Source organism: Heterocephalus glaber, unplaced genomic scaffold (genome assembly GCF_053883595.1).
Source record: "Heterocephalus glaber isolate CG9 unplaced genomic scaffold, H.glaber_assembly_v1.0 deba00001733, whole genome shotgun sequence".
NCBI lineage: Eukaryota > Metazoa > Chordata > Mammalia > Rodentia > Bathyergidae > Heterocephalus > Heterocephalus glaber.
In genome coordinates, this window is record NW_028258444.1 from 15,037,244 (window position 1) to 15,059,200 (window position 21,957).

Genomic DNA, 21,957 nt, shown 5'->3' on the forward strand with positions numbered 1-21,957 from the left:
TTCCTCTGGATGGGGAGTGGCGGGTGATTACATTAAATTTATAAATTGGAGAACTGAGATCTTAATGATACCAACTTGATCTATCCAAATACAGTGGAAATCTTTCCATTTTATTAATCTTTTTTGTATTGTATTATTATGGAAGCTAATGCATTTCTTTTTTAATCTGCTCTATTAAGTTGTTTGTATTAGTTTTTTTAATGTTAGAAATGTTTATTTCTAAGAAGAAAGCAAAGTCAGTGCACTGCTGTAGGGTCCTCTTAGGGGAGTTCAGAAAACATAGGGATAGTGACTGTTAGTTATTTACACAGACATTTCTGAAAGGATCTCTAAAAATATGAAGCCGGGTTGGTGGTGCACACTTCCGGTCCCAGCTACTTGGGAGGCTGAGACAGGAAGAGTGCTTCAGCTCATAAGTTTGAGACCATCCTGGGCAACATCGCAAGACAAAAATAAATCTCTCTTAAAAAAAAAAATGGGAGAAATGATGAATCAGAAAACTTAACATTTCAAAGACTTTCTGTGCAAGGAATGAAGACTGACCTGTACCCAAATAGCTATCTTACAAAAGGGAAAGTGATGAAATACTAGAAAATCTGCTTAAGCATCAGAAATATTGAAGCTCAGTGCCAGATATAAGACCTAAAGAGTAGCCAGCAGGATCTATTTAAAGGGAAAAATAAGAACAGACCCGCCTTTATTGAAAACTTCCTGGTATCTTTTCATGGGCATGGTGTCCAGTTCTCATCTCTTTGGGAGAAAGTCTTTTTAGGGGATGGTCAGATCTTTTGAGACTTAGAGGTAGCTCGATAGATTCCCTAGGTTAAGCCATGTCCAAAGTCTACCCTAAACCTAGACATCTAGCTACAAGGGACAATAAATGCCCTCAGTGTTTAATCCAATTGACAGTCAACCTTACTCTTTATTTTATTTTGGGTTTTCTTGAGACAGGATCTCAGTCTATAATTGCGCCCCCCCCCCCATAATTTCAGCTGATCTTGAACTCACCGTGTAGCCCATGCTGGCCTCGAACTCCCAGTGATCCTCTTGCCTCAGCCTTCCAGGTGCTAGGATTACAGGTGTGTGCTACCATGTCTGGTGATTCAGCTTAACTCTTGTCTGTGCCTGGATTCATCCTAATTTATGCTCAGTGACATTGTAGTTAATAGAGCAACCCTAGACTTTATCTGAGAGGAAATAAATAGAGGGAGGGAAGTAGAAGAGTGTTTCTTGATGTTATTTTTAGATTACCTTTGTTATCTATGTGCTCTCCTATAGTGTGTTTTGCCTTGCACATGTGCTTTAGTTTTATTTCTTTTCTTTTTTTAAATTTTTTATTTTTTTGAGACAGGGTCTTGCTATACAGTTCAGGCTGGCTTTGAACTTACTATGTAGTCCAGGCTGGCCTCAAACTCGGCAATCCTCTTGCCTCAGCCTGGCTAGTGCTGGGAATGCAGATGTGAACCACCATGCTGGGGACAAGTGCTTAGGTAGCAGTCTTTTCTTTCCTTAAATTTGGATTTTTGAGCCATAATTAAAAAGACTTCCCACATATTCCAGTTATAATGGAATTTACCTCTATTTACTTTCCAGAACTTGTATGGTTTAGTTCAGACCTCAGTTCGGTTGGCATTTATTATTTTGTATGATGTAAGTATGATTGTTGTGAAGAGGCAAACTGGTAGATTTATTTGGAAAAAGCATCTTTGGAGAAAGAAAGTATTAGCTTCATTCACATCATCATCCTTATCAGAAACTGCAGCAGTAGCATTATTTTACATATGTTAACTCGTGTAGTTCACCCCAAGAACTAAGTAAGTTAAATGCTGTTATTCCTAGTTGCAGATGTGGAAAGTAGGGGATATCTGTGACACTGGAGCTGCCATTCTCGCTCCAGAGTCCACACACGTAACTGCTACACCATAGAAGTCACAGGTCTGAGGGAAACAGGATCAGATCAAGAAACAGTAGCTCTGGATCCTGGGCCTGACTCAGGTACAGTTTAGGTTTCCTCATCAGAGACCAGGCATAACAGAGCCTCCATCCAGGACTTTGTACCCCACACTGTGCTGGACTACCCTGCTTCATTGGCATCCAGGGCTTCTCAGTTTCTCACACCAGTTACCCAACAGCAGAAGAGAATGAATAGGTGATGGTACTTGGTCAAGAGCTACATCCCCAATATAAGAAATTACTTGATGTCTCTTTTATACCATTTTTTTCTAATTCTGCATTCTTTATAATCTATATATATCTCATCACATGTACTTATAATTAATTGCTAGATAAACTCTAAACTTTCTGGTAAAATGGCTGCTCCGGGGAGTTGGCGATTTAATGGGTTAGAATACTTTTCACATAGACACACTTTGACACCGTTGCATGCAAATGTGTATCCACCATTAAACAGCCCCAGTCACACAGTGCCCCACACCAAGTCAGAACCATACGTTACTCGCCATCACGAGAACCACCACACACAGCCATGGGATCATTCAGATGGCAGGCATAGCGTCAAAGATTTCTAAGCAGCAGCCCAGGGAATTGAACACATTCCCATAGTTGGGTGCTCATTCTGCCTGTGTTAGTTGCATCTTTTTTTTTCCTTCATATTTTCTATGTGTACTCCTAGCATGTCATCTGCAAATAGAGATTTAGTTTTCTAATTTTTATATCTCTACTTTCTTTTGTCTAATTGTCTATACAATGTTAAATAGTAGGGACAATGGGATTTTTCTTTACTTTGGTGCTGATCTTAGTTTGATGCTTCTAGCATTTCCTCATCTAGTAAGAGCCTGCCTACTTTGTTTTTAATCTACCCCCCTCCCCCACCCCCTTTTGGCTTTGGGGATTGAACTCAGGGGCCTCATGCATGCTAGAGAAGTATCCTACCACTGAGCTACATTTCCAGCCTTTTAAATTTTTTTATTTTGAGACAAGATATTGCTAGGTTGCCCAGGTTGGCCTCAGGCTTTCCATTGTCCTGCCAGCTGCCTCAGTAGCTGGGATTACAGGTGGCTTGTGCTGTCACAAACTGCTACAGTCCTAATGTACAATTTTTATTGTACTAATCCTGTGATAGAATTAATTCCCATTAAATGTTCAGTGTTAATATCTTTCGTTTAGTGATAATCTTTTGTATGTTTTAACTACTAGGTCTGGCTTTACTTTTTAAAATCTGTAGTAATTTTTATGGAAGAGAGGAGAAATGATGAACATTAAATTTTTAAAATCCCATTTTGTAGCTTACATTTGAATGTGAATGTTTTTCTTCATGTTCCAGGAATTTAATATATGAATAAAAATCACCTAAAAAAATCACCCACAGTGTCAGAAAACTTTGGAGAACATTTTCCTGTTCTTTCTCATTATGAAGTCTTTACTGTTTTCTTTTTTGCTGGCCATTGCATTATTTGATACACAAAAATAAGACACATGCCAGGGATTTAGCTCAGTGGTTCTGGCGCCTGCCTCTGCAGTGGAAGGTTCTGAGTTCAATCTCCGGTACCAAAAAAAAAAAAAAAAAAAAAAAAAAGACATAAGACAATAATTTAAATCATCGTTTAATTTTTGTATTCTCAAGGTAAGAAGTAGCTGTTTTGGTTTCATGAAGTCTCCATTATAGTTATCTACCCTATGGAGAAGAAAAGCAAATTTATACCTTAGTCAAAATCAGATATCTTATATATTTGGGTGAGTTAATTCAACTCTGTCATCACTAAATTAAATGGGTTATATTTTACGTTGCATATTTGATCCTTGGCATTAGAACTAAATTGGTTATTAAAACTCTAGTTTTGAAAGTTGCTTGTAATATCCCTTCTTTTATATCTCCTTCATAAACTTAAGTATTTGTGTTTGTACAATACATTATATAAGCAAATCACTTGTTAATTTCTTGGTCAGTTCTCTGTTAACTAATCTTACAGGAGTTTCCAAGTCTTATAAACTTAAGGGGCTAAGTTGAAGTAGATATTATGTACACAAATTTAATATTTTATAGTAACTTGAAAGGAATAATTATAGAAGATAGAGATTTCTTTGCTACAAAACATGACTTTCATTTTTTTTTTTTTTTCTTTTTCTTTTGAGACAGGGTCTTGCTATGTAGTTCAGGCCAGCTTTGAAGTCACTGTGGAGTCCAGATTGGCCTTGAACTTTGGCAATCCTCCTGTCTCAGCTTCTTGAGTGCTAGGATTACAGGGATGTGCCACCATGCCCGGCAACCTTTACTTTTATGTTGAGATAATTCTACTGACTTTATACAATCTGTGAAGCATAGGTATTAATTTATTCACCAATCCAATGACAGTGACAAATCATTTTTTTGCAATAGTTTTTTTTTTTTTTGGTACCGGGGATTGAACTTGGGTCCTTAGCTTGCGAGGCAGGTGTTGGAACCACTGAGCTAAATCCCCGGCCCCTTGTTTGCAATAGTTTTAGCTCTTCCTTCTGTCCAAAGGATTATGTTTATAACACAGGTCAATATTACTGTTGAGCCTATAGATTGAAGAACACTTTTACTACAGGCTGTTTCTTATTTTAAATGCTTTGCTTGGACAAATCTAAACCTACATATTTGATAAAACTGACTGTTAATTCTTTCTTAGTCTTCCTTCCCTTCCTTTTTTCATTCCTTTTTATAACCAAGGATACTAATATTTCAGTATGGTACATTATTTTTTAGATGGAGACCTCTACTGGAAGTATGAAGCAATAGATTAGTTCTATTCATTTAATATTTTAACAAAGAGATGATAAGATTTATTTTAAAAACAGCACTATAATATATCCTAGAGTCTTTTTAAAAGTATCTTTCTTATGATACTTTAATAGTGTACTTTTGGTTTATGACATAATGTCATTATTAAAAAGTGGAGCACTATGTTTCATTTTCTATTTTTTAGCTAACGTTAATTTACCATGTGCCAACCCAATCATTATGTAGCCCAGTTTGCAAAAACTCACTTGATATTTCCTTTTAACATAGATACTGTTATTATTCTGGTGTTATAACTGAGAAAACAGAATAAAGGGGTTTAAAAACCTCGCCTGAGGTTAGACAGTAAGTTAAGGAGTGAGTATTTGAACCTGAGTCATCTTGCTCTAAAAAAGACAAGCAATACAGGCTTTTCATAAGTGCACATGATTATAAATTTATAAAAATGTGTGTGAAAAAGAATTAAAAGGAGTAAGCAAAATAAGATCATTGGAGTAGTTGTGGGATTATGACTTTGTATTTTTATTTTTAAAATCGTCTCTTTTTGCAGTACAGTTTGGTGCAGGACAATATATTTCTACAAATATTCATCTAATTGGATTTTTATACTCTACAAGGTAGATGCACTATTTTATAGATCAGGAAATAAGCCTTTATTTAGCATTGCTAATGTAGGATTAGAGTTTAGCTTTGTGAATTTTAATACACTACTCTTATTTTATTACCAGACAAATTCTTGGAATAAACGACATTAAAAAAAAAGTATTTATGTACTTTTTTGTGTGTGTTTTGAGACAGGTCTTACTATGTAGCTCAGGGTGGCCTTGAACTCACAGTGATCCTCCTGCCTCATCCTCCCAAGTCCTGGATCACAGGTGTGCACCACCACACCTGGCTAGTATTTATATACTTTTTTTTGAAAGCCCCTAATTCAACATCTGATCCATTGTAGTTCAATGGAGTTAGCATCTCTTGGTACTGCAGAATTTCTTATGATCTCAAGTAGACATTTATGGTAGTCCTCTTGGTAAAAGGGAAATCTAATTTGAGATGTTGAGGAATTCAGAGTTCTAAAATGCAGAGTTAGTAATATGTCCCAGTGATCTGGCTCTAAACTTAAACTTTTCTTGTGTGGCTTTGTGGAACAAGCACTAAGACTCAGTTACAGTTGTATGGTATCAGTTAACTGTGAAAAATATAACATTTTGTGCAACTTGTAAAATTTTATATAGCCCTTAATTTTAAAAAAATACAAAATATACTAACTCCCCTCTCAAGACTGTTTGTAAGCTACAACTTGAGACTAGAATCTTGTCCAGAGTAAAATTTGATACATAGTAGTACATATTGACTTTGTTTTTAACTGGTATGTGGAGATCCAGGATTTTACAAAGTAACTACTATTTCTGAAAAAATTGATATGTTGATAAGTTGATAGAAGCATTTTAGGAGTTAGAAATGTTCATCATTGTCATCATCATCCATTTGCCAGGCACTGTGCCCAATTGCATTATTCTAATTCTTTTTTTTTTTTTTTGGTGCCCGGGATAGAACTCAGGACCTTGTGCTTGTGAGGCAGGCGCAGCACCACTGAGCTAAATCTCTGGCTCTAGCATTATTCTAATTCTTAAAACTGTCCTATAAAATTAATCTGATCCTCATCATTTTATAATAAAGAAAATAAGATTTAGAGAGTTTAAGTAATTCACACAAGTACAAAGTAGTGGGGATGGTCTTCTGCCTCCCGGGATCAAATTTTTAACTGCTGTGATTAATTATCCATTATGTGCCAGACACTATTCTATAGACTAGACATACATCAGTGATGAAAATAGAGAAAAATCTCTTTTTTCTTTTGGAGCTAGTGAAAGGAGTCAAAACAAGTAACAGTATATTAGATACTAGTGCAAGGAGAAAAGTAAAACAGATAAATGGAGAATTTTCAGATGGGGATAGTGTTATATCTTAAGATAGAAGTATTACCACTAAGGTGATATTTGAATAAAAATTGAAAGGAGATAAAGGAGCAAACCAGGTAGCCCTCTGGGTTAAGAATGAATAATCAACTAGGGAGCCTGCCTGGTATGACCAAGGAACAGTAAGGAGGCTAATGTGGCATTAGTGAGTGAAGAGAACTTAGAGTTGTTTAGAGAGAGAAAAATTGGCAGCAGATCTTGTAGAGTCTTTGGAAAGTCGCTGATTTTTACCACAGTGAAGGATTTTGAGCAGTGAAATGTTATTATCTTGATTTCTCTGAGTGCTTTGTTGTGTATATATGAAGAGGGTGGGGTGTCAAGGTTAGAAGCAAAGAAACTTGATAGAGAGGAAATAATCCAAGAGAAAAATGATAGTGATTTGTACTGGTTAATGGTTAATTTCATAGCTCTTGAGGATGCTATGATAAAAAGTAATCTTCATATATATTTGTACCATTTCAAATATAAAACTTGCAGGACTTTTGTTAATAGAAACCTACTCAGATACCCAGAACACATTAGCCAAGTTTTCTACTTTCTCAATTTTAAAACTTATTTTCCTTGGGCTGGGGATTTAGCTCAGTGGTTCCGCTGTCTGCCTTGCAAGCGCAAGGTCCCAGAGTTCGATCCCCTGTACCAAAAAAAACAACAACAACAAGAAAAAAACCAACTTATTTCCCTTGATTATCAAAGTATTGTAACGCATGCTCATTGTACACAATTTAGCAAATACTTGAAGGGGAATGTGTTGAGCATTGTGTATCTTAGCATATTCTGGAAAAAATACAGAGCATTATAAACAGACATCTTGGCTTATTTTTTCCTAATTCTTTTATCATAAGAATTGAATCTTAAAAACTTACTGTACGTAAACTGATTCTCTTTCATATTAATTCCTTTAGAGAAGGAATCGTGCTATTCATTTCTCTATTTAGTAGGGTGTTTTTTTCCTAATAAGTGCTTAGTACTTGTGTTTGAATTAATTGTACCAAGTACTATGTTAGATTCAATGATTTTCAATTTAGTAAGGAAGGAAACACCCCACAATTACACCTATAAAATAATAAGGCTGATTTTTCTGAAGCAGATATAATAGAAATTAAGCTCCTGTGACTACTGCTTGTCAAAATAAGTTGCCTCAGGAGGATGACATATACTTGTATTGGTGATACTGTTGTTCTGAAAACGTATCATGGAACTTGTAACAGTCAATTTGAGTCATGCTACAGAATGAGTTTAATTGGATTTGATCATTAAAGTTTTTCCATGTTCATGATGGTCTGTAACATAGTGATTTTGGATTTAGTTTGCTCTAGAGTCACACTGTTTGAGTTTAAGTCTCACCATCTGCATCATGAATATCATGAACTTGGGCCAGTTTACTCTGTACCTCAGTTTCATCTCGAAAAGGTGAGTAATAAAGTATATACTTTATAGAATTGTTATGAATGGTAAATAAGTTAGTACATAAAATATTTAATACAGTGTCTGGTATATAGTAAATAATCTCTAAATGCAAAATGTTTTTTTTTGTTTTTTTTTTTTTTTTTTGGTACCGGAGATCAAACTTGGGTCCTTGGCTTCTGCAGCAGGCGGCGAAACCACTGAGCTAAATCCCTAGCCCAAAATGGTTTTTTTTTTCTGGCTGACCTTGTCTAATTAATCTAAAACATAATCTAAACCTAAGTTTCCACAACTTACTCATAAACCTTCTTTACCAAATTTAGGTTTTACTGACATTTGCTACCACCTGATAAGTACAAAGATTTGTGATGCTTCTGGCTTATATCTGAAGTCATTTATAAAGGAGCTACTAAAATTTTTTTAAACTAATAACTATCATTGAAGTAAGATAATTACAGCAAGGTGATTACTTGAAACAGTATTAATTTGAATGAATACATTGTAGCTTAATTTTTTAAAAATAAAAAATTTTTATAGAACTATCTTCAAGCCACTAGTAATAGGATCAGGCAAAAAACAAAAGCCTCATGTAAGTGATGCAGGTACTGGTAAGTACTGAATTCTTTAGTTGCTTTCTGTTGCTAAAGAAGAAAGTCCAGATTTCCTGGTAGGGCAGACAAGGTTCTTCATTGCTTTTTCATTTTCATCTCTGCTCCGCTTTTGCACATTGTTTGAGATACCATGTCTTTTTCATTTGTATTTGTGCTTGGTGAATGGGCAGTCAGTAAATGTTGTTGGTAGGATTAGCTATTGAACTCTAGCCATGCTGATCTATTTATCGTTCTCCAGAACATGCCAGGGTTTTCTCTCTCTGCTTTTCCTTCTGCTGTTTTTTCTGTCTGGAATTCCTTTCCCTTCTTTTGTGCCTGACACACTCCTAACCCATCTTTGACATGTAAATGTCATCTTTTATAAAAGCCTTTTCTTACCTCACCAAGCAGCTTAAAGTGATCCTGTATGTACAAGTCTGCTTTCCTCCCATTTATACTTCTACTTCAGATACTCCAGTAGCAACTTTTTTCTTGTCTGTTTCCCCTGTTGAACTGTGAGCCCAAGGAGGAAGGGACTTAGTTGTATATGTTTTTGTAGCTCCAACATATACTGATTAATGTATATGAGTTACTAACTGTGTGGCTAATGGAGTCAGTAAATGAATGCTTGGAAGGATCATTGAGAGTAAAAAAGAAAATCACTTTGAATTGAGGGCAGAGAGTAGCCTATGGAAGAGGCTTGAGCTGATCTGAATCTAATATGTCTTTCAGTGAAAGCTTATCAAAGACATATTAGATTCAGATACAGTAAGGGGGGAAAAGGTAGATAAAGACCTTTTAGATATGTGGAAAGGAAAAAAATGAAAGTACATAGTATAAGATGTTTTAGTTGTGCACCTGAACCTAGCTGCCTCACAGGCAGGACTAAAGATTGGCAGCAGGTAGTAAAGGATTTTGAAAATCAGGTCAATTTTTTTATCCCATATTTGATTATATATGTGTTGTGTATGGGAGGTTTGTGGTTTTTGTTGTTTCTGTTTTAACCAGAACAATGTCTGAATGAAAATGATACTGGGTGGACATTCATTACATTGGTATGTGGGATAGACTTGAGTTAACCAAAAGTGGTGGCATGAATGGCATACACATCTGGTTTGTTTGATCAGAGAAGAGGATATTACTTCTATTGAATATTGAGATAAATATAAATTACTACTTCTTAAAAATAATAGACCAGGTAGTCTCATTCAAAAAGTACTTCAAAATCTTACATCTTTAGGGTTATCATTGTAATTCTCTTTTATTTTTCTTGCTGCATTGCTGGTCTGGCTCCAGCTCTTCATTTTTTCAACTTCAGCATTTTGAGATTATAGGTGTGTGCCGCCATGGCACAGGCTTATCATTATAAATACCAATTGTCACTGGACTGTCAGTTTACAGAATAGCAGGTTAATAGAGAATTCCAGCTGTTGGAAAATATGATAAACCAACTTTTCAGCACTTTTTATTTGTTTGTGTATGTCTACAACCATTAGTTTATAATCATGTAAAAATTTGGATTATGTATAAATTATTAGTTTATCTTCTGTGTCTATGCTGGAAGGATCTTTTTATAGCTTCATCATTGAATTCACTTTTTAAAAAAAAATAAGCTCTGGAATTTAGCACTTCAGTTTGAATAATTTCGCAACCTTTTCTTCTGTATTCTAAAACCATGTGAGATTGAGACTAGTGGGGATAAATATTTGCACACATGACAAAAACAGGCTGAACTGAAGATAGATGCACATATTTGATACCTTGACAGTTCTTTAAAATACAGTGTGTGTGTGTGTGTGTGTGTGTGTGTGTGTGTGTGTGTGTGTTTTCTGGATGTGGTAGAGATTGAGGCAGGGGGATCCCTGCCTGGGCAGCTTAGCAACTTATTGAGTCCCTGTCTCAAAATGAAAAATATAAAAGAGAGCTGAGGATGTAGCTCAACACCAAAGTTTTGGACTCAATCTGTGGATGCCTGGTACTGAGAAGAAAATAAAAAGGTTTTTAACTCTTGAGTATTTGGGGACACAGTGTTTTTTGTCACTAGTGTGAAATTAGGAAAAAGGATTGTTTTGGAAAAGTGCTTAGGAATTGGAAGAAAGATGTACTTTGGATCATATCTTATTAAAATTTTTCTTCTAGAAGCATTTGCCATTACTTTGACATTGTTATGGCTTATATCTAGATGTCCCTCCAAAACCTCATAATGCTCATAGGTGGGGCTTTTCACAAGTGGCTGGATCTAGGGTGTGTAAATATGGATTATAGCTGTTTGATAACTGAATTAGTCCACTTATTGAATTAGTATGGTTCTAGGTATGGCTGGGTGGATTTACTGAAGACCCACCCTGGGAGTGAGTGGCATCAACCAATGGGCTTTTGTATCCTAAATGGAATAAAGAGGGAAAGGGAGGCTCACTGCTTGCTACCTCCTGCCTGCCATACAATAAATGGTTTCTCTTGATGCCCCCCACCATGCCACCTTGCCTTCCAGCCAGCTGGCTGTGGACTGAAACCTCTACAAACTGTGAGGCAAAATAAACCTTTCCTCCTTTAACTTGTGGGTGTCAGGCATAGTGTCTCAGGAGGAAAGTAACTGAGACAAACATTAAATTTATTTGGTTTAGTTTTGAATAATTCTATATTTTTTCTGTTCATAAGTGATTTTTGTAGGGCCCCACTGTGTAGTTCAGGCTGACCTTGGACTCTAGCTCAGGCTGGCCTCGAAGTCATGGCAGTCCTCCTGCCTCAGCCTCCCAAGTGCTGGGATTACAGGCATGCATCACCATGCCCGGCTATAATAAGTGATTTTTAAATAGTGATTACAAAGATTAGGACTACTAAAAATTGCTTCCATTCTAATTTATCTTAATATACGAAGGACTACGTATTGGCAATATTACAAAGAGAGGACAGGTACCAATGATAATCTAACATTTAGGATGAACTTAAATTTTTTCAAGCTTTTCTACCTGTAACATCCAAGACATTAATTTGCTTTTCTCTTGTAAAAGCAGAGGAGCTTGCTATGTGTGAAGTTTGTCTATGGAGAGCAGTTTAGAAATCTAGTCAGCAGTATGGAAATATTGTCACTGGGTTCTGTGGATTCAGTCAACTACATATAGGAAATATTTGGGAAAAAATTGCCTGTCTACTGAGTATGTCATTATTCCTCCCCCCTTGTTATTATTCCCCAAACAATATAACAAATATTTATATAGCATTTATGTCTTAGGGATTTTAAGTAATCTAGAGATAATTTAAAGCATATAGGATGAGCTTTGGTTATGGAAAATATTATGATATTTTATGTTAGGGAATTGAGCATCTACAGATTTTGGTATTAATGGGAGGTAGTCCTAAAACTAGTTGCCCTTGGATACTGAGGGACAACTGTATTCCCCTTGCTACCCAACAAGGAGGATTCAGCCTTACAAACAGCAGCCTGAAATAAGGCAAAAATCTCAGCACATTATTCTTTTCACTGAATCATTATGAGGAAATGTATACTTATAATGAAATATCAGATTCCCTCTTTCCTTTCCTTCTTTTCCTTCCTTCCTTTCTATTTTGAGATGGAGTCTTGCTTTACTGCCCAAGTTGGTTTTGAACTTGTGATCCTCTGATCTTAGCCTACCACGAAGTTGGGATAACAGGTGTGTATCTACATCAAATCTCCTTTCATTGAACAATTTGGGTTATTGACTAAGGACTGGTGGTCTTCACAAAGTTTCTTTGGTCACCATTTTCAAACTATTTAGTGGATTGTACAAAACATACTCAAATCCAGTTTTGGAAACTTAATTGTAAAAGTTAAACATAGGTCTTCTCTGCAGTCTTGTAATGTGTCTTGAGACTGCCCACAGAACTTTCCAAACACTTTTGAGCACACATTGTCACATCTCTTCTTTCCTGGCCTCACCAGCCCCCAGAATACATATCCATTGACAGAATTAGTGAACAGTTTTGGGAAATGCTGCTGTGAGCAAATAAACTTGCTAGATAAAGTGGACACAACTGGGATGTTCTTGAAAAACACTTGACTTACTGAGATAGATGTGAAAACCCATAGCCCTCCCAGGTCTGGGACGCATGGGAAACATGATTGATCACACACAACTTGACTGAAAAGAGAAGCCAAAGTTTAATGGAGTGATTGATGATGCACTAGGAGAGCAAAAACAGCTAAATCTTGTTACTATACTAAGAGATTAGGATGTCTTGAGAGGAGTCTTTTAAAGTGTGAAGTTTAGCAATCTTACTCATGAATTAGCAAATGTTTAGGGTATTTTAGGATTAGGTCTCAGCACTTTAGTGTAGATCCTCCCTACTTTTGTTATGTGAATGCTGTCTGAGAATGTAAGTCAATTAGACCTGTCAGTTATCTTTTAATTTTGAATTGGTAGAATAGGGTGGTTGCTTCAGTTATTTGTTAGCTCTTTGAAACTTGCTCTTTGATTTTTCTAATATATGTGCTTTCCAGTATTTTTCTAATACATTCCTTTAAGTGACTATCACAAAAATCACAAAAATAGATGTTTACCAATTCCTCATAAAGAATTGCAACAAAGCTTTATGTGGTCTTAAAAAGGATGACTAAAGTTTTATCTGGAATCTAAGCAGGAAGCATACACTGCCTCTTGACATAATACATATTCTGTTATTTTCTTTTCCTTTTTTGTCTTGTCTGTCTGTCTTCTTGTGTGGCGCCCCCCCCCTTTCTTTTTTTTTTGGTACTGGGGATCGAACTCAAGTCCTTGTGCTTGTGGGGCAGGTGGGAGAACTACTGAGCTAAATTCCCGGCCATCCCATCTTTCTTTCTTGTTTTTTTTCAGATAAGAGTCTCCCTAGTTCAGGCTGGCCTTGAACTTACTATATAGCCCAAGCTGGCCTGGAACTTGGAGCAGTCCTCCTGCTTCAGTGTATGTATCACCATGCCTGGTCATATTCCTTTCTTGAGGAAAAACTACAAGAAATAAAGAATTGGACATATAAGTATTAATACGGAAAATAAACATTGAAGACATGCCATTAACTCAAGATAGATTTAGTCCAACTTCATAGACCTTCTAATAACCCAGAAGTGACAATTGATGTTCTAAACTGAGTTATGATACTGGTTGGTTTCATTGCTTCTACGAACATTAAATAATACAAAAGTTTGTTTCTTTCTCATAACTGTTCAAATGTAAATCATTCAAGACTGACACCACAGCCCAGGAACTCTTGGGCCCTATTCTTTTTTATACTCTAGTTTTTACTTCTCATAGTCTAAAATAGCATTCCAATATCTGCTACTGTAGTCTTCTTCCAAGCAACAAGAAAGACAAGAAGTGCTTTTTGTCTTTTACGGGTACATGCCTGAAGTGATACATCCCTTTTTTTTTTTTTCGTTTACATATTAATGGGGTAGTTTTTAATTTTTTAAAATATTCTTTTATTGGTACACTGTAGGTATACAATACATTTACATTTCTCATTGGGAATTGTACCTTTACATAATGCGTCTTGGTTCTTATTTTTTCCCCATTCCTAGCCCTCCCTTCACCCCCTCCACCTTTCCCTATTTACAAAGACTTTGTTTCCATTTTTTCCATTTCTCATAATTTTTCCTTTCCCTTCTTTCCTTTCCACTACCCCTCCCACTTCCCTTACCCCTTTGGTACCTTTGGTACCTACCCCTTTATACCTACATTTTAGGTATACAATATAATGGCATTCATCATTGGAAATTTGCACCTTTACATAATCTGCCTTGGTTCTTATTTTTCCCCCTTTCCGTGCCCTCCCTTCAACCTCTCCATCGCTCCCTATTTACAAAGACTTTGTTTCCATTTTTCCATTTTCTCATATTAATTCCATTCCCTTCTTTCATTTCCCCTACCTCTCCCACTTCCTCTTCCTCTTTGCCCCTTTTCTTCCTATTTTACATTATCTACTATACATTTTAGTCCTTTTTTACTCCTTCAGTTTCTCACACTAGAGAAACTATTTGGTATTTACACGTGTGTCCTATTTATTTCACTTAAGAATATAGCCTCAATGTGCATCCATTTAGCTATAAATGTCTCTAATTTCTCATTTTTTATGGCTGAGTAATACTCTATTTTATTAAAAAACCCCACATTTTCTTTATCCAGTCTCCAGTTGATGGGCATTTAGGCTGTTTCCAAGTTTTAGCTATTACACACTGCTGCTATGAACATGGGTGCACATATATCACTGTGGTATGATTCTTTTAATTCTTTTGGGAAGATACCCAGCAGGGGAATACCTGGGTCAAATGGGACTTCCAGGCCTAGTTCTTTGAGCTATCTCCATACTGATTTCCACAGTGGTTGCACCAGTTTACACTCCCACCAGCAGTGCAGGAGGGTTCCTCTTTCCCCACAGCCCCACCAGCAATTGTAATTGGTTGTTTTCATGATTGCAGCCATTCTTTCTGGAGTGAGGTGGAATCTCAGTGTTGTTTTCATTTGCATCTCTTGAATGACCAGTGATGTTGAACATTTTTTCATATATTTATTTGCCATTTTTACTTCTTTGTCTGAAAAATGTCTGTTCATTTCAGATGCCCATTTTTGGATTGGGTCTTTACATTTGGGAGTACTGATCTTTTTAAGTCCTTTATAGATTTGTGATAGTAGGCCTTTGAGGAACAGCAGGTGAAAATTTTTTTCCCACATTGTGGGTTGTCTCTTCATACTGCTGGTGGTTTCTCTTGCTGTGCAGAAGCTTTTTAATAAGAAGAGATCCCACTTGTTGGTTGTTTCTGCTAGTTCATGGGCAACTGAGGTTTTGTTCATAAAATCTTTTCCTACACCATTGTGTTCAAGAGTTCTACCTAACCTCTGTTCCAACTGATTCAGCGTTTCTGTTTTAATATTTAGATCTTTAATCCATTTTGATTTTAGTTTAATGCATGGCAAGAGATATAGATCTAGTTTTAATCTTTGGCAAGTTGAAACCCAATTTTTCCAGCACCATTTATTAAAGAGGCCATCTTTCCTCCAGTGAGGGTGTTTGGCTCCTTTGTCAAAGGTGAGGTGGCTGAGTGTGTCTGGAATTGTTTCTGCATCTTCTAATCTGTTCCAGTGGTCCTCAGGTCTGTTTCTTTGCCATTACCATGCTGTTTTATCATAGTAGCTTTGTAGTATAGTTTCAAGTTGGGGATTGTGATACCCCCTGCCATGTCTCTGTTACCTAGAATTGCTTTTGCTATTCTGGGCCTCTTCTTGTTCCAAATGAATTTTTGGATTATTTTCTCAAGGTCTGTGAAGTATGCTGCTGGGATTTCAATTGGAATTGCATTGAATCTATATAGCAGTTTTGGAAGTATGGCTATTTTCACTATATTGATCCTTCCTACCCAGGAGTAAGGGATATCTGTCCATTTTCTGATATCATCTTCAGACTCTTTTTTCAGAGTGCTATAGTTTTCAGAGAAGAGGACTTTGATTTCTTTTGTTAGGTTGATTCCTAAGTATTTCAGTTTTTAGGATGCTATTGTGAAAGGAATTATTTGCCCTAATTCTCTCTCAGTGAGTGTGTCATTCATGTAGAGGAAAGCTATTGATTTTTGTGTGTTGACCTTGTAACCAGCTATTTGACTGAATTTGGTTATTAAGTCTAGAAGACTTTTGGTGGAGTTCTTGGCACCTTCTATTTAGAGTATCATGTCATTTGCAATTAATGAGAATTTAACTTCTTCATTTCCTACCTTTATTCCTTATTTCTTTCTCTTGTCTAATTGCCGTGGCTGTTTCCAAAACTATATTGAACAAGAGTGATGATAGTGGACATGGCAGTCTTGTTCCTGATTTTAGTGTGAAGGATTTCAGTTTTTGTGGTTTTTTTTTTTTTTGGTACCGGGGATCGAACTCAGGTCTTTGCGCTTGCGCAGCAGGCGGTGAAACCACTGAGCTAAATCCCCAGCCCAGGATTTCAGTTTTTGACCATTTAGTATAATACTGGCTGTTGGCTTTTCATAGATCGCTTTTATCAGGTTGAGGTAGAGACCATCTGTTCCAATTTTTTGTAGGGTTTTTATCATAAAGGGGTGTTGGATTTTGTCAAATGCTTTTTCTGCATCTATTGAGATAATCATATGGTTTTTGTCTTGACTCTGTTGATATAGTGTATTACATTGATTGATTTGCATATGTTGAACCATCCCTGCATCCCTGGTATGAATCCCACTTGGTCAGGGTGTATGATCTTCTTGATGGTCTTCTGCATTCTATTTGCCAATATCTGATTAAGAATTTTTGCGTCTATGTTCATTAGTGAGATTGGCATATAGTTCTCTTTTTGAGTTGGGTCTTTCTCTGCATTTGGGGATCAAGGTAATGCTTGTTTCCAGAAATGAATTTGGGAGTATTGCTTCCCTTTCCATTTCATTGAAGAGTTTAAACACTCGTGTCAGTAGTTCCTCTCTAAATGTCTTATAGAATTCTGCAGGGAATCCATCAGGGCCTGGGCTTTTCTTAGTTGGTAAGCTTTTAATTATATTTTCAATTTCATTGGTTGATATTTGGTTTTTTAGAATTTTTAGGTCTTCTTCATTCACCTTTGGTAATTCATACATATCTGGGAGTCTGTCCTTTTCTTCTTCTGTGTTTTGCATCTTATTAACGTATAGGTTCTGGAAGTAGGTATTGATGATCCTCTGGACTTCTGCTGGATCTGTTGTAATGCCACCCTTTTCATTCCTAATTGCATGGATTTGGGCCTTTTCTTTCCTTTTTCTGATAAAGTTGGCTAAGAGTTTGTCAATTTTGTTAATTATTTCGAAGAACCAACTCTTGGCTTCATTAATTTTTTTGGATCGTTCTCTTACCCTCCATTGAATTGATTTCTGGTCTGATCTTTATACTTTCCTCCCTTGTATGAGCTTTGGGTTTGTTCTGCTCTCCTTTTTCTAGAAGCTTGAGATTCAGCATCAGGTTGTTTAATTGGGCTGTTTTCCTAATATGTGGATTCATGCTATGAATTTCCCTCGTAAGACTGCTTTCATTGTGTCCCATAGATTCTGATATGTTGTAATCTCATTGTCATTTTATTGAAGGAACTGTCTGATTTCTTCTTTAATTTCCTCTGTGACCCATTGGTTATTCACAAGTGTGTTGTTCAAGTTCCATGTGTTTATGAAGTTTCTGCAGTTTCTTTTGCTGTGGATCTCCAATTTCATCGCACTATGGACCGATAATATACAGGGGATACCTTTAATTTCTTTGCATCTTCTTAAACATGTTCTGTGAGTATGTGGTCTGTTTTGGAGAACGACCCGTGTGCAGCTGAAAAGAATGTATTCTGATTTTGTGGGGTGGAACACTCTGTAAACATCTGTTCATTTGTTCAAGAGTTCGATTGAGTTCTAGTATTTCATTACTAATTTTTTGTCTAGTTGATGTATCTGTTTGTGACAGTGGGGTATTGAGGTCCCCCACTACTTTTGTATGAGTGCCTACATGACTTTTCATGTCCATTAGTATTTGTTTTATATAGTTGGGCGCACTAGTGTTTGGTGCATAGATATTTATGATTGTCATCTCTTCCTGTTGGATTGTTCCCTTTACAAGGATGTTGTGTCCTTCTTTGTCTCTCTTAATGAGTGTTGGTTTGAAATCTACTTGATCTGCAAAGAGGATAGCTTCTCCTGCTTTTTTTCAGGTTTCTGTCTCATGGAGTATTATTTTCCACCCTTTTACTTTCAGTCTATGAGTTTCCTTTTGAATTAAGTGTATTTCTTGTATGCAGCATATTGTTGGATTTTGCTTCTTGACCCATTCTGCCAGTCTATTACTTTTGTTTGATGAGTTCAGACTATTAATATTGATGGTTATAACTGATACGTATTGAGTTATCATTGTCATGACTTTTTCTTTTTGTTGGATTCTCCCCCTTTACATTTAATTTCTTGTGGCGCCCGATGGGTTCATTCTGCTGTGCTTCTTGGGGTTGTGATCCTTATTGTCTGTTCCTAGGATATTGTCTAAAATTTTTTGGAGTGCTCCTTTGGTATTCATGAAGTTCCTAATGTGCTCTTTGTCATGAAAGTATATCATTTCTCCATCCATTTTGAAAGATAGTTTTGCAGGGTACATCAATCTGGGTTGGAGGCTGTTTTCCTTTAGGGCTTGAAATACATCACTCCAAGCTCTTTTTGCCTTGAGGGTTTGCACTTAGAAGTCTGCTGTGATTCTGATGTGTTTTCCTTTGTGTGTGTTTTGTTTCTTTTCTCTAACTGCTTGTAGAACTTTGTTCTTCTGTTGGCTTTCTGGAATCTTAACAATTATATGCCTATATGTAGATTATTTTTGATCAAGGCTATTTGGAGTCCTATATGCCTCACTTGTCTGTATGTCAAGTTCTTTCCCCTGCTTGGGAAGTTTTCTGCCATCCCTTCTGTGAACAGTTTTTTTTATGTCATCTGCACTCTCTCCTGTTTCTTCATTGACTCCAATCAGTCTTATGTTATTCTTCTTTGCATTGTCTTGCAGCTGCTGGATTGATTTCTCGTGGTCCCTTACAGTTTTGAAGCAATTTTTCTTTTCCTGGTCACTAATTGCAATCTTATCTAATATATTTGAAATTCTGTCTTCACATTGGCTCATTCTGCTGTGCAGACTTTCAATGGAGTTTTTGATCTCCTGGAAATATATTTGCATCTGTTTTATGGATTCCATTTGTTTCCTATATTGGGATTCCATCGTGTTCCTCAGCTCCTCTGTAGATTTATTAATCATGTCTTGTACTATGAGCACAATCTCTGCTGTTATCTGAGAAATTATTTCTGATTTCATTCTTTCTAGATCCTCTCTTGTTGCCAGTACAGGGAGTCCAGGTGGTTGAGTATTAGAGTGTTCCATCTCCTTTCCCTTTGGGGTTGCTGTAGGTCATCTGGAAGTTAGTTTTGAGACTTGTTTACGTGTCTTCTCATTTCGATGGGTGGTGAGGGAGGGTGCTATTGGCGCCCACATGGCCCACCTCCTCTGGGCTGGGAGCGGTGGAACAGTGGCCCAAAAGCCCCTTCCTCTTGGCTGGGAATAGTGGAACAGTGGCCCAGAAGCCCCTTATTCTGGGCTGGGAGCAGTGTAACGGTGGCCCGGAAGCCCCTACCTCTGGGCTGGCAGCTGTGGAATGCTGGGCAGGAAGCCCCTACTTCTGTGCTGGGAGTGGTGAATGGCAGGCCAGAAGCCCCTTCCTCTGGGCAGGGAGTGGTGGAAGGGCAGCCCAGAAGCCCCTAACTCTGTGCTGGCAGCTGTGGAATGCTGGGCAGGAAGCCCCTTCCTCTGGGTGGGGAGTGGTGGTGATACATGCCTTTCTGCTCATATTTCACGGAGTAGAAACTTGTCACAGAGGGAAGCTGGACATTATAGTATGAGATTTCACAAAATATTTATTAAAATTGATCATGTAATAAGCCATAAAGGTCATTCAAAAAAGTTACATATAGACATATCCTGCTGAAACTCTATTGTGTTAAGAGAACACAACACTATATATACATATATAAATTCTATAGAGTATGTGAATATATGTGGAGAGAGTTGATAGTTTCCTTTTTTTTTTTGGTACCACTGAGCTAAATCTCCAGCCCTTGATAGTTTGTATTGATACATTTTTCCAATTACTGCAGTGCTCTCTGAGGTATCACAAGAATAAATTGTGTGTGGTAGAACTTCAGTTAAGAATATTTATTCTAATTCTCTATAAGTAATTTATGACTTTAAGATTTTAATATATGAAGCATTCATTTCTGGGATACATGGGAAACATGGTTGATCACAGACAAAGATCAAGACTGAAAGATGTTTTGAGTATATACTTTGAATGTCTTAAATTTGTGATATATGGAAATAAAATGAAAGAAATTTTGATATGCAAATGCTTGATGTACTGATTGCTTATCAAAATACATGTAGTAAAGTAAAATGAAGAAGTGTTTTTAAAAAATGGGTAGTACTTGGAATTGTAGTTTTTCAATAAGTTGAAAAAATGATGACCTAATTGATGCAGTGGATCACTTGAGCTGCAGTACCATCTAGGAGATTTTAGGTCTTGTTTCTAGTTCTAAAATTATAAAGATAATTGATGCACATATCTCCTTAGAGGAAAATATATATATTTTCAGGCACATTCATTTTTATAAACCCTTTCCTCCATATTTTTTATATGTAAATACATGCACACTATTGGCTGTTCCATTTTATGTAATATTTTTGTACTGAGTTCCAATTAAAACAAATTTACAAAAACCTTTAACTGTATTTTAAAATAATTTATGTTTGGGAGGTTTTACAGTGTTAACAAGCTCTTTTTCATGTATATGATATTGATAGATTCCTAAGTTGGTTTTTAATGATACATTTATTTATTTATTCATTTATTTATTTTACTTGGTTGGTTGGTTTTGTGAGATAGAGGCTCCCTATGTAGTTGAGACTGCCCTTGAACTCACTATGTAGCCCACCGTGGCCTCAAACTCACAATGATCCTCCTGGTTTAGCCTACCAAGTTTTGAGATTACAAGTGTGTACTAACACAGCTGGCTTGTTTATATTAAATTTAGTATCAAAATATTTATACAAGTTTTTCTTTTCCTGATGATTACATTTTATTGGCAGACTCTGTATTTTAATCCCAAATTTATTGTGACATCATGAGATTAATACAAGTTACCTCTACAGTTACAAAGTGGTGGCCATCAGCTTCCACAAATTTATTAGTATTTATTAGTATGATGAAGTGCTGAAATGTGTATACCCTTTTTTTGGTGGATTCTGTATTGTCAAATAAATTTCCCTTTGGGCCTTAGCTACATTTCACATATTTTGACATACATTTTCTTTATAATTCAGCTCTAGGCAATGTTATGGTTTACCCCTAAAATGTCACATGTCCAGAGGTACAGCTTTTGGAAGATGTTTGGATCATGGGACTGCTATATTGATCAGTGAATTCATCCACTGAGTTCGTAGCTGACTGTGGTACTAGGAGGTAGGGCCTGGTTGGAGGAGGTGGGTTGCTGGGTTCATGACCTGGAAAGATACAGTCTTATCCTTGACCCTTCTTGTTCTGGCGCTCTTGATTTCACTCTGCTTCCTGCCTGCCAGGGTTGATCAGTTTTCTTTACCCTTTCCACCTTGGAACCAGCCAACCATTTACCAAAATGTATGAAACCATTAGCCAAAATAAACCTTTTCTTTTTTAAGTTGTATATGTCCGATATTTGGTCCCAGCAGTATATAGTTTTTGAAGTTCTCTT

General features: G+C 36.6%; 1 protein-coding gene across 2 annotated transcripts in view; it reads left to right on the forward strand.

The window, feature by feature from the left end:
- Arid2 (AT-rich interaction domain 2) overlaps nt 1-21,957 on the forward strand; it is a 183,545-nt gene that overhangs the window by 14,340 nt on the left and 147,248 nt on the right. The window contains exon 2 of one of the 2 annotated variants that reach the window (XM_087199983.1): nt 8,003-8,106. The exons of the other annotated variant lie outside the window; for it this stretch is intronic. Within the exon in view, the coding sequence (XP_087056109.1) occupies nt 8,051-8,106 (56 nt within the window). The 5' untranslated portion in view covers nt 8,003-8,050. The remainder of the gene's footprint in view (nt 1-8,002; nt 8,107-21,957) is intronic. 2 annotated transcript variants of the gene reach the window in all.